Here is a 12,425-nt window from a genome sequence, read left to right on the forward strand (position 1 = left end):
TAGCATGCACCGATAAGTTTCCTGGGCCAGTCACTAATGTTTATCGTGAGGTCTGATGGCCTTTCTTTGGTCGTTTAGCGACCTCTGACGTTTCATTGATCACTCTTCCATTCTGTGGGTGAGCCACATTTCTGTCATCATGTGTGAACTATCAATACATGGCACAAAGTGGTGGTTGTACGAAAAATGCCAATTCGGTCGAGAACGTTGGTCAGCCGTCTTGGTCATCATTCTATGAGCCTTGTCAGGAATTCGAAGTTTGATATGAAAAATATACTCCACTGATAAAGCAACATGTGAAGCTTGAGAACGTTTTTTTGGGACTTCCAAGTAAGTTGCTACTAAACTGTATTCGCTCTGTCATTTTAATTGCTATGTGACAAGAAGACAAGATTGTTGCCTATACGATTGATTTCATCACCACAGTCCTTCTCTGTGCTAGAGCTTCTTTCAAGTCAGAGGATTTACTCACAGAAATGACTGATCTTCTTATTGAATTGCTTCCCTTATTCATGTAACAGGACGTAGCTGAACGTCGATTTCCTTCTTGGATCATCACTTGATCTATGTAGTGATTTCTTGTACTTTCGCTTTATTCCTTCATCTCCCTCTCTTTTCTATGGCCAGAATGAAAATTTTGCTGGTCACCATGGTCCCATAAAAATCACATGCTATTTCATTGCCTTCTTCATACCTTGAAACTGTGATCTGTCCGTACTTCCCAATGCGATTTTACCGCGGCACAATATAATTGAAAATCTGGTAGCACTGGAAAATGACAGATTGCGGTACTTTTCGTCATTCATCGGGGAGTGAACGCGAGTCGAACAGGTTCGGCTGTCACGCCGACCGCGCCGACGCTGATGTCGAGGCCAGGGCCAATACGCAGCGGAGGAAACTTCAAAACCGGAAGAACCAAAGAGCACACCGTAAGTCTTTCCGCCATAGTTTCGAAAATTAATGAACTCATAAGCTTGGCAGGGCTGCGGATGAAGGAGCAAGACTCGATGTCTTCTTAGACATTGTCGCGCCCATTTGAAGTTAGACGCTGGCGCCTCGACGAGACCGACAATGACGCCTCTCAGGACGTCTCTTCATCATCAAAAAACGAATCAAAACTTGCCGCTGAACGCGCTTGCGTCATTCGAGGGCCACTGCCCACTACCGCAGGCGATGCCCAGAAGCCTCTGACCCCCCCGTCCTTCATCTTCCCCCTTTCAACCAATCACCTACTACATCTTGTGCAGTACAATTTTTTTCGGGCTTTTGTTGCGAACAAGCGCACTCTCAACATGCTTCCCACAGGCCGGACTGATAAGCCTTCCTCTCCAACCACCTGTCCAATCAGCGGTCCTTACCGTGATGACACATGCGTCTATCCCTTGAATCCCAATATTCCAGCCTGCCTCATCCCGACTCGCCTTCAGCAAACCCAGTTACATTCTGTGTACATTAATCTGTTTCCCTTTCCCCGCTTTCGGGACAATCTGATTAGGCACGAAGGGGAGTTTGACGACTGGGAGCTCTTACAAGACCTCATCGGTGAGCTTATGAGCATGACACCAGCTCGAGAGCGACGGGGTACCCCGGTCGCCATCACCGTCTCCAACCCTCAGCATAAATGGACCTCATCACTCATAACAGGACGTGACGAAGATGAGATCACTGCGAACCGCAAGGGGCTTATTGTTTAGGGCGAGCCACACGACATACGGAGCTGGGAGGCCACCCCCGGGTTCCTTGACAAGTGATCGTGGGCAGTGGAGGGGTCTGATGACTTAGTTGAAGCTAGGAATTACTGGAGACTGAAGAGAGGAGAAGAGCCCATGCGCCTCTCTGGACCGAGTAGGTAGCCGATATGCCGGACTGATGGCACCAGATGACTGGCCTTCACAACAAGTATAAATGAATCGAAAAGATAACACAGATGGTTTGTAAATCTCTGGAGTCTAATATCTTGTGACCTGATCAAAATAAAATCACATATCTAACTGCATACTGGGTGCCGCTTTCCACTTTGTTCCCTACTCGTCGCCTGGCAATCCCACAATCTTAAGCGAGTGACTCCACAGACTCTTTGCTTTTCCTACATCATGGGCGTACGGCGCATATCCGAGCGCGATAAACTTATTCTCCCCTTCAACGTACGGCCCTGATACTGCACAGTTGACAAGGTACTTGCCACCATCATGTTCCCATGCCTTGCCGATGGCAGCCCAAACTGAAGTTGCGGCACCCTGCTCAATACTCTTCATTGTCGGGTACAAGACTTCCATTCCCTTGAAGGCGTCTGGAGGCATGTGCCGGGTCAGCCCCGTTTGGACAATACCGGGCTGGACGCTCGTTGCATGTAGGTGGCACGCCCCGTAGCGGTGCTCTATCTCATTAGCCATGTAAATGTTGGCCGTTTTGGATTGTCCGTAGGCCACACTGGCGTCATAGTCGCCTTTCTGAAAGTCGTAGTTGTCGGGGTCATTTATGCCGTGGACGTTGTGAGCAGTAGAAGAGAGATTGACGACGCGGGACGGTAGATTCGGGGAGGCTGCAGCAAGAAGCTCGGGTTTCAAGAGCTTGTAAAAGAGGAAATGCAATAGGTAATTTGTGCCGAACTGGAGCTCGTGGCCTTCGGCGGTAAGGCGGAGGTCGGGAATGGCCATGATGCCAGCGTTGTTCACCAAGAGGTGAATCTTGGCAGTCTTGGCAAGAATTGCGGCGGCGGCGCCCTGGAACGAAGAGAGGCTTGCCTGGTCCATTTCGATGATCTCCATGCGGGATTGATCGAAAATGCCCGTCAGGCCGGACTGGGCCTTGATGACATCTCAGGCAGTGAGGAAGAGGGTGGCGCCGGTGGCAGCCAGGGCGCGAGTGGTCTCAATACCGATACCGGAAGAAGTACCAGTGATGACAATGACCTCACCCTTGAGCTTGCCTTCAGCACCCTCGTCCTTGACGATTTGCAGGGCCGTCGGGCGCACGTCGCCAGGGCCATTTGGCTGAGCGTGGGATTCAGCGTAGCGGGACATGACTGAACTTGGCAAAAGATCCCCAGAGATAGTTATGAGAAAGTGAATGTTATAAAGGTGAACAATGTGTATGTTAAAAGCCAGGCTCTGAAGTTGAGGGAAAGTGGCTCATTTATGTAGCCAGCTTACGAAGGATTTCAAAATGGCGTTAAAAGTTCGTTGCAAGGGATAGAGACAACAAGGCGAATGGCATCTCACGCTTCAGAGATCTCTTCCGGCAATAGGCAACAAGGGTGCTGCTAATTCCGACCTTCCATGAATGTAGTACGGATTACGAATCAATCAACATGAAGTCACATCCTGTCCATCTTCCCATCTTCTGACATTCGCTGTCGGAGATGCCTGACTCTTGTGATGGCATTTCTCCCCCTTTCGGTCTAGTAACTCTCTCCATGAATTGTAAATCGGAAAACATGAAGATGACGTGAATGGGACACTTGAGAACAGGTCTGATCATTAACACTGAGAGTTTTCCAGTAAGGAGCAAGCTTAAAATACGAAATTGTAAAGGTCTCACGCTAGTAACATATGAGCCAATTTCATGTGCGACCCCGTTAATCTCAATGCCAATAGTCTCTCTGCAACAACATCCGCAAGTTTCGTAAAGCTCAACGTCGGCGACAATAACTGCTGAAAAGGATAATTCAAACCAAACTCCTTGAATAGCCAAGTTCTCATCTCAGCACCAATCATGCTGTCCAGTCCATAAGTGGCAATTGAAGGCCCATCAAGCTCAATACCATCAACGTCGATCATCAAGATGATGGACATACGTTTCGCAATATGTCTCGCAATAGCCTGAATGGCGGCAAAGTAACCGTCGCTCTTCAACACGCTCTGGATACTCTCAGCAAAGCTCTCACCACCACCACCGGGGCCATTGCTCGATTTCTGATTTCCCGCAGCTTCTTCAATGGCCGCTCGCACATGGCACAAGCGCGCGTCGCGGTACCAGTAAAGGTCCAAGTTGTCTTCCGTTGCGGCCGTGATGCTGGCGCTGAGACAGGGAGGCTCCATGCCCATGAAGATGTTACCGTTTCGTGTCATAGCAACCTCGAAGCCGCGAAGCATCTCGGACTCGTCGATTCCGTAGAGTCCCTTGTGGGTGAGAGAGGCCTCAAGACCGTCCGTTTCAGCAACCACCCCAACGCCAAGGATCATGGGGAGCGCGAGTGACGTTGCGGGCTAACCATATGCCGTGCGGAAGCGTGCAAGGGACTCGAGGACGCTGTTGGCGGCGCTATAGTTACTCTGACCCATGTTGCCAAGCAGTACTGAGACGGACGACGTGAGCACAAAGAAGTCGAGGTTGAGATTCGGCACATCGCGGAGGGCATTGTGAAGGGTCACGGCACCGCGTGCCTTGGGACCGATGGAGGCGTCGAAAGCATCGTATGTCATTTGCTCGACAATGCCGTCTTTCAGGACCATGGCTGCGTGCACAAATCCGCGGATAGGGCGCTCAGTAATGACGCGATTGACAACCTCTCTCGTGGCCGCTTCGTCGGAAACGTCGGCGCGGAAGATAGAAACTGAGGCGCCAGCATTCTTGAGGTCTGCCACGACCTGTGCGGCCTCGGTTTTGTCGGCCCCCGTCCTCGAGACGAAGGCAAAGTGACGGGCTCCGAGGTCCATCATCCGTTTTGTCAGACTGCGGCCGAGCCCACCTAGGCAGCCGACAAGAAGGTTGGCTGCTTCGTTTGAGAGATGGCAAGATAACGCAGGCGGAATGATCTAATAATTTGAACGTTAGTACCAAACCTCGTATATCGGGTTTGGCGGCAGGGATAGATTAAGCGCCCACTCACCTTGAATTGCGTCTCTTTGTCCTGCAAGTTGATGAAACGATTCTTATCTTTGACATAACCCAACTAAGAGTCATCTTGTGATAGTAGATATGGGTGTTGATTTATTTCTGCAACACAAAGCGTCAAGAGCTGTGTCGAAGGTGCTGAGCTGTCGAGGGTTGAATTGAAGGAGGCGCATCTCATGAAAGGTGTGACATCGTGTACCAGGGGCTTAGAATGGCTCTTTAACAGAAGAAATCTTCCAGAAGCTGGAAGTCTTCTCCAGACCTCGCGACGAAGTCCACAAAGTCGTGGGCCAAGATGGCCGCCGCGACGATATTCTTGGTCTCGAGGTGCTTGTTGATGGCTTCAATGCCGTCTGATGCAACCAGATGCGCGCCGCGAATCGTTGGGTCAGATTTGAACCGCTTCACCTCATCGAGAGAGCTAGTAACAATAGCGAGGTTCCATCCATGAGCAACGGCTAGCTGTGAGACTAGTCTGTCTGCCATCTCCGATCCTGGCAACGCGAGAACATGATCACCGGGATGTAGTTGTGTCTTGTTGAGTGTGAGGTCCACAATCTTTGACAGGAGGCTCAAGTTCTCGAGCAGAGACTGTTCGTTGATAGCTTCACTAACTTCTTCCATGATAGTGAAGACTGACGTGCGCACCACGGTGCCAAGGTCCCCAGCAACGACACCGATGGCTTGTATTCTAACAGCAGATGCGACCACATGATGGCCGACTCTCAAAATGGTGCCTGTGACTAGAATACCCCATGGGTTGGAAGACGGTCTCTGCAACATGAATACGCGAATCTCAACATCTTCGGGCGCCAGATCAGCTTCGTGTGTCAATAACTCGATGCCGAGATCACCTCCATCCACAACCCGAATTTTCATCGGCTTGCCCTCAGGAATGGGTCCAGATGGGAAGTCGGCCAGTCTGACATTATCGTCGAGCTCTCGGTTCACGTCATCATTCGGTACGAGGCGAGAAATTTGCAGCACGCCCTCGTGTAACCAGAACTCGGTATCGCTGCCGAAATCCCCCGTTGCGGCACTCGTGACAAGGTCCACAATGGTACAGCCCGTGATCTAGGCGGCCTCATTTTCGCTGAATCCAGGAGAACCGCTCGTGAAGCAGCCATCTCTGAGCATAGAACTCGAAGGAAGCCGCTGGCCATTCCGCTAGTCATGGAGCGACCCTGGTTGACGCCCCTGGTGAGCCAGAGAACGGGGATGGCGGTAGCGAAAACTCTCTTGAGGGCATCAAAGCTTTGTCGATCTAGGGAGAAGAATCCACAGTCGGTATCGTCGACTAACACGTATGAGTGAGTTTCAGTCTCGGAGTACTCCGTCAATGTCACTCGCGTGACTGTGCTTCCATTACTTTCCAGAGATCGCACCAGATCTTGCTGGCTGCTGCTTGTCCCCTCAGCACTCGGAAACGTTAGAAGCAGAACCGACGGGTGAGATTCAACAGTAGAGACAGGTTCTTGGACTGCTTTTGGAAGTGCGTGGTACTGCCCTTGACTGATGGCTCTCGAGGGCGGCGGCGGGTTTTCTGAGACGAATCCAAGGACCCATCCCTCTTGATTCACAAGAGATAGCAGCGTGTTTGAGTCGGAATGCTCGGCGATGACCAGGTTGAAAGTCTCTTGGCCGAGTTCAGCTACCCAGGACGTGGTGTCGGACGACAGTGGGCAGATATTCACGCGGCCTTGTGCCTCCTGAGACAGCGAGGGGGCAACATCTCCAAGGTAGCTGATCTTGACGGTTGAAGAGCCAGGAAGATGCGCCAAGACGGCGTTGACAGCCTCCAAGGTTGGTGAACCGAAGATGAGCACGTTGGAGACGGCTTGGCGATAGACCGCCAGCTCGACCAACCTGCCGAGTGAGTCATGTGCCGATTCTCCGCTGGACAGAATTTTTGACATCTCAACGGCTGGTCTAAGTTTCGACAGATCGGGTTTCCAGACTGAAGTTGAGAAAGGCGCAGGTGGCGGATTCTCTGTTGCAGAGATCGAGACTGGAACAGCAGCCTCGTAGGCAACACATGGGAGATTCCGAATATTCAACACGGTCTTCCGGCTACTCGCACTCGTGAGTTGAACATTGGTGATGAAGTGCCGGTTATCCAAAGCATCAGACCAAGCGACAGCATGCCCTGTAACGTCTGGTCCCACGTTGCCAGATTCGGGCATTGTGATGGTCACCTCCTCGATACGCGTGGGAACCACGCCCCACGGCATCTCCTTATGTCCGCCTGCGTGTATAGCAATGGTGACAAGGTGAAGACAAGAGTCAACGGTTGAGGGGTGGATTAGAGCTCGTGATTCTCCCTGAATCAACCCGGATGTGTCGCGAACCGTGACATCGCCAGCAGCCTGGTGCAGGTCGCGGCTGATGCGCGCGTAGTGTAGCTGTTGGAACGAACGGCCATAGCGGAAACCAACGCGCTCAAAGGCCTCGTACCAGCGCTTTGCCGGAACGTATTGGCTGAGAGCTTTCTCGTCGACTGGAGAAAGGGAGTTGGACAAGGACTGGTTGACGAAGGTGTCACTCTCTACATCTACGCGGACACAGCCGTCGCAGTGAAGAGTCCATTTACCATCATCACCGCCGGGGAACGATTCGATGGCGAATGAGTAGAATCCTGGTACGTCAGCCCGACGGAGAGTCAAAAGGATCTCAATGCCCTTGTCTTCGCTCTCTGGAATGTTGAGGGTTGTCTTGATCTCGACATCGCGAAGGGTGATACCGCCAATAGACTTTTGGCTCTGCCCATCGCCGTCTGTCTCGTGGACCTGACGTTTTACCTCAATGGCCATGGCGAGATACCCAGCTGCTGGAAAGATGGCACTATCACCGAGACTGTGGTCGCGGAGCCACGGCACGTCTCGGACCCGGAGCAAGTTGCGCCACGCCCGATTTCCGTCTGAGAGTCCCGATACAGGACTGCCGAGAAGATCGTGCCGAGGATACTCCCTTTGACGCTGCTCTTTGCTTTGCTCGTGGCTCAGCCCAGTGGGACTTTGCGTAGTTCCAAGGGTAGTGTGACAGGTTGACCAGTAGATACTGCGTCCTGGGTCTGCGGAATGCATGCTTCTCTCGCTCGTCGTACGCGGCTGCATTGACCTCTTCCAGATTGACGTTGTAGTTGGCAATGAACAGGGTGCCAGCTGCAGATAGCAACTGATTGGCATCATCCTTGTTGCGTACCATGGAGGGGATGTATATGAAGCGATCGAACTTGTTCGCCTTACAAATCTGGTTGAAAGATCCTGCAAGAGCCGAGTGAGGACCGATTTCAAGGGCCACTTTAACTTTGCTAAAGATGTCTTCAGTTCCAATCTTTTGGATGGCTTCGCTAAACCGCACTCTCTGGCGAAGGTTCAGGCTGAAGTAGCCATCCAGCAACGTGGTGCCCATCACCCGCTCGGCCGTGACGGACGAGATCATCTCAGATCGGTCACGGCGCCACTGGATGTCTTCCTCACTAAGAATATTCAACGAAGAAGTGAGAAGAGACTCGTAGGCAGTGGCTACCTCAGTCATGTGAGGCGAGTGATAGGCCCGGCCGGTCTTGAGCTCGCGGGCAAAGATATCTTCGGCAGAGAGAGTCTCGCGTAGCTTGGCAATGGCCTCGTTCTGGCCGCTGAGGGTGACACTCTGGGGCGAGTTCTCGCAGGCGATACAGACCTCCGATGGGTCGGATGGGAGATGAGAGCTGACCTCTTTGGCACCAAGGCCGACAGCCAACATGGAGCCTACACCCGAGTGCTTCTGGACGGCAAGACCGACGCAGTAGGCGGCAATGATGGCTTCGGGCGCGCTAATGAGGCCGGGCATAGGCGGATGCAATTTCACCAGAAGAGTGTCCCACGCTCACAGCAGGCTCAATATCCCACTGCGAGAAAAGGTTAACGACAGCGATCTAAATAGCGGTACAGAGCGGCTAGGTCACAACGGGATCGTTAATACGACTTGATACATCTACTAGCTCCCTTTGAAGAAAGTCTATAAGTTTAAAAGATAACGCAGGCGTAATCAACGTAAGAATTCGGTCTAAATTATAAGTATTATCGGCGAAAATTAAAAGTTCGTTCAGGGTCACCCGGCCTATTCTAATTTATAAGCCTAATAAATAGTAAGAAAAGCTTTCCTTAGCTTAGGAAAAGAAAAACGACTATATTTACTTACTCCTTAGCTAATAAAAAAAAGGCTAACGTAGGTTTTTTAATTAGAGCACCTCTAGTCCGGAGAATCGTAGTCTCTACGTTAAACGTAAAGGCCTCCTTTCCCTCACGTAAAACGGTGAACGCCCTCTGCGCGAAGATGGTGCGATGCAAGTTCAGAGTATGTGCCAGGTCGATAGCGTAGTATTCCGCAGCCACATTTTCAATGTCCTTGATGACCTTTCCAAGCGTTGCCTTGTCGTGTGCGGACATGGTGAGCAACACCGGCCGCTTGGTGGAATGATCGTATTGGGCTGCGCGCTTTGGCTTGGCATGGCGATACTGTTTAAGATCGATATCAGCGTACGTTGCTGTAAATGAACAACTAAAGACACGTTGTACCAACGGAACTTAGTAGATATGGTCATGCCCGGGGAAAAAGAAAGCAGAGGCAGTGAACGGAGGAAGAGATGGAAAGACGGCAGAAAGACGCACCCAGGGGTACAGGGATTCGACGGCCTCGACCACAACATGGCTGTTGGTGCCTCCGTAACCAAATGAAGAGACGCTGGCTCGGCGGACTGGAAACCCGCTCGGCCATGGTGATGTTTCCTTGTTCACTTTGACGTTCCATTCGTCCTCGAGAACTATCCGCTTTCATCAGCACACTCGTTTTTGCCACATGCGATTGGAGGCAACTACGATGTCCCAGGTAGAAAGGATAGAAAGGAGACTTACTGGCCGGGTTGAGCTTATTGAGCAAGGCAACGCCAGGGATAATTCCAGACTCGGTCATTAGAGCTACTTTAATGACAGCCGAGATGCCACTTGAGGCCTCGCTGTGACCAATGTTGGGCTTGAGATGGTTTTTTGACGCTTCAGTCAGCTCCATCCTTTAGAACATTCACACAGTGATATTAATGGGGGAATGGGATACGGACAGCACCAATGATCAATGATTTCTCTTTCGACCTTGCATCGTTGAGAGCATCTGATATGGCGCGAACCTCGATAGGATCCCCGACAGGCGTGCCGGTTCCGTGAAGCTCGGCGTAGGCAGTCTGATTCAGGTCAAGACTGGCCTTCTCATAAGCCAATCGGACAACACGCTCCTGTCCCTTGACGCTTGGATGTGTGATGCCCATGCCCGGAACCTCTCCGTTGCTGTTGTTAAGACCTAATGTCAGCAAGACGATAGAGGAACGAAGTACACGTTTTCGCAACGAAAGGCTTGAAGATGGGATTGAGTGCAAAGGTAGCAGGTAAAAGAGAAGATGAATGGACAACGTACGTGTTAACTGCAGTTGCTCTTACCACACCTCTGATGGGATCTCCGCAGCGGATCGCGTCCGAGAGACGGTTAAGGTAGATGGCACCTGCGGTCTCAGCGCGACCATGGCCATCTGCGGACTCGTCAAAGGTATAGCAAGTGGAGGTGGGCAAGAGAATTCCAAGCTTGGCCGTGTTCATGTGCTGGTCAACCGTGATGATGAGATTGACGCCACCAACAATAGCTCCGTCACAGTCTCGAGCTTGGAGAGCGTGGCAAGCATTATAGATCGCGTAAACTGAGGATGAGCATGCCGGGTTTATAGTGAAGCTGTGATGTGAAGTCTTAGTCGACATTGTAAATAATTGAGCCTCGGCATAGACTGATCTAGGTAACATGGTGGTGCGGCTTGAAAAGGGGTGTACTGTTCAAGTCTTGAAAGCCTTCTCTGAGATAGTTCTTCTGCTGTTTCGGTTGTTGGCATTACCTCAGACCTGTTCATTGAGGTAGAGTTGATTCTTTTAGTTAAGTAGCGACTCTGTATCCTACTCTCTACATGAAACCCGAGGCGTGCAGCTACTGAATGCCAAACATAAATCAAAGAGTACAACGCAGCTCTGTTTTCCCGGACTCCCAATTCACTGATCCGGGTGCACTCCCATGCAAAGGCAATTCCATTCCACGGGCACGATTAAACCAGCACATCGGGCACTTAACTCCGGGAAGGGAGTTTCTGTCCGGTGCTTCATTGGGCCCAAAAGTTTTCATAATCGCTTTAATTATCGGTCATGTTGTCCGAGTATGGATTTGAGATGTGTTTTATTGGATGGATCTCGTTCAAAGTTTCTGAAACATATGGATGTGGAAACTAGCGGGCAGAAAAGATCCTATTGTCTGTCAACATCCAGCCGGATGAGATGTTCCTGGAGTTCATCTCGAAAGACACACCGCCAAAGTTGCCACTCCAAGTCTCCCTCGACTATTTTTCAAACCGGCCATCAAGGCATTTCCAACACCGGTCAAGACAGTAGCGATCAGTCATTTCAACTCAGTAGGATCAATCAAAGTTATCGACTGAATTTTCATTCTCGCTCAACCATGGAATACCGCGCCATCGTTCTCTGTTTCCGGCTCTTGGCCGTCGTTGCCACAATCTTGCTGTGGGGAGTTTCCCTCGCCAACGGCACCGTCAAGGCTCTTCTGCTCGCAGTATGGCACGGTCGACTTAGCAACGAAATACCTTTGAGAATGTCCTACATGGGGCTTCCACCAGTGGATCTTCTCATCTCTCGCTTAGTGGCATTCTTTTTCTATGGTACCAACAGCTATGACGAGGGGTATCAACTGTTCCTAGTCGACGCCTATTCTACTCTACAGTCTGCCTTTGTTTGGCTCTACGTTGAGAGTCTCCGACCGGGTGTCAAGCCGTACTGGATATCTAGATAAGCAATTCATGACCATTGCATTCCACACTCTTGATGCTGGTTGATACGGCAAAGACCCGTCGTGTTTGGTCTCCTCTGGCAATGTTTTGGAGCAGCTATATCTCTTCCCCTTTACTTCGCGCTTCATCTGCCATGGGCCTTATCCGGAGGGGCATGTCGAATGATTGATGCGGAACAAGCTCGAGCCGTGCCGTTGAGCTTTTCCCTCGGCGCGATCCTCCCTGCCGTGCTGGGCATGGGGACAACATGGCTTGGCCCCAAAAGCCGATCATAAGCAACACACCAGCTCGTCTTGGGTTTCTGGCAACTGGAACCACTCTGGGTGTCTGGAATACAGTTAATAATGACAAAGATATTGTCGGTGGTTCGGCCCGGGCAGGGTCTTGACCGCGGCCACGGTCCCCGAATTTGGGCCGCGGCCTCCTTTTTTTGGGTCCGCTTCTCGTGTCTTCTGACATTCTTCACGTCCGGTCTCGGGCATCTCTACGTAATGGGACGCATCATTAAGAGCACCGACAAGACCGCCGTCGGGATCGTGCGCATGTACGTTCCGTTCCTGTACACCGGGCCATCGGGAGTCGGTGAAGACGTGCTCGTCTACGGGCCGTGGCTATTCCTCCAGTACGATCTTATCATCATATCGCTATCAAGCTTATCCTGGGCAAATTTTCTTCTTACGGGCTCCAAGGGCTCATCCGAGACCGTGCCATTCTGCCG

General features: G+C 51.3%; 7 protein-coding genes across 7 annotated transcripts; 2 read left to right on the forward strand and 5 right to left on the reverse strand.

Annotated features, from left to right (window-relative positions):
* Positions 1–775: 775 nt before the first annotated feature.
* On the forward strand, positions 776–1,694 carry CORC01_06625 (uncharacterized protein; the record flags this gene model as incomplete). Its single annotated transcript, XM_022618264.1, has 3 exons — positions 776–929; positions 1,042–1,246; positions 1,496–1,694. 3 exons carry the CDS (start codon positions 776–778, stop codon positions 1,692–1,694), a joined length of 558 nt encoding a protein of 185 aa, XP_022475262.1.
* A 330-nt stretch (positions 1,695–2,024) lies between these two features.
* Positions 2,025–3,023, reverse strand: CORC01_06626 (WW domain-containing oxidoreductase; the record flags this gene model as incomplete). Its single annotated transcript, XM_022618265.1, has 2 exons — positions 2,025–2,818; positions 2,879–3,023. 2 exons carry the CDS (start codon positions 3,021–3,023, stop codon positions 2,025–2,027), a joined length of 939 nt encoding a protein of 312 aa, XP_022475263.1.
* Positions 3,024–3,536: 513 nt separating this feature from the next.
* CORC01_06627 (KR domain-containing protein) lies at positions 3,537–4,184 on the reverse strand (the record flags this gene model as incomplete). The annotated part of the gene is made up of 1 exon (XM_022618266.1): positions 3,537–4,184. One exon carries the CDS (start codon positions 4,182–4,184, stop codon positions 3,537–3,539), a length of 648 nt encoding a protein of 215 aa, XP_022475264.1.
* A 24-nt stretch (positions 4,185–4,208) lies between these two features.
* On the reverse strand, positions 4,209–4,658 carry CORC01_06628 (KR domain-containing protein; the record flags this gene model as incomplete). Its single annotated transcript, XM_022618267.1, has 1 exon — positions 4,209–4,658. One exon carries the CDS (start codon positions 4,656–4,658, stop codon positions 4,209–4,211), a length of 450 nt encoding a protein of 149 aa, XP_022475265.1.
* Positions 4,659–5,055: 397 nt separating this feature from the next.
* Positions 5,056–7,646, reverse strand: CORC01_06629 (uncharacterized protein; the record flags this gene model as incomplete). The annotated part of the gene is made up of 2 exons (XM_022618268.1): positions 5,056–5,910; positions 5,979–7,646. 2 exons carry the CDS (start codon positions 7,644–7,646, stop codon positions 5,056–5,058), a joined length of 2,523 nt encoding a protein of 840 aa, XP_022475266.1.
* A 34-nt stretch (positions 7,647–7,680) lies between these two features.
* On the reverse strand, positions 7,681–10,619 carry CORC01_06630 (uncharacterized protein; the record flags this gene model as incomplete). The annotated part of the gene is made up of 6 exons (XM_022618269.1): positions 7,681–8,702; positions 9,125–9,335; positions 9,489–9,640; positions 9,732–9,849; positions 9,935–10,157; positions 10,285–10,619. 6 exons carry the CDS (start codon positions 10,617–10,619, stop codon positions 7,681–7,683), a joined length of 2,061 nt encoding a protein of 686 aa, XP_022475267.1.
* Positions 10,620–11,361: 742 nt separating this feature from the next.
* Positions 11,362–11,709, forward strand: CORC01_06631 (uncharacterized protein; the record flags this gene model as incomplete). Its single annotated transcript, XM_022618270.1, has 1 exon — positions 11,362–11,709. The coding sequence occupies one exon, from the start codon at positions 11,362–11,364 to the stop codon at positions 11,707–11,709; it is 348 nt and encodes a 115-aa protein (XP_022475268.1).
* Between the last annotated feature and the right edge of the window lie 716 nt (positions 11,710–12,425).

Source organism: Colletotrichum orchidophilum, assembly GCF_001831195.1.
Source record: "Colletotrichum orchidophilum strain IMI 309357 chromosome Unknown Scaffold_50.1, whole genome shotgun sequence".
Lineage (NCBI taxonomy): Eukaryota > Fungi > Ascomycota > Sordariomycetes > Glomerellales > Glomerellaceae > Colletotrichum > Colletotrichum orchidophilum.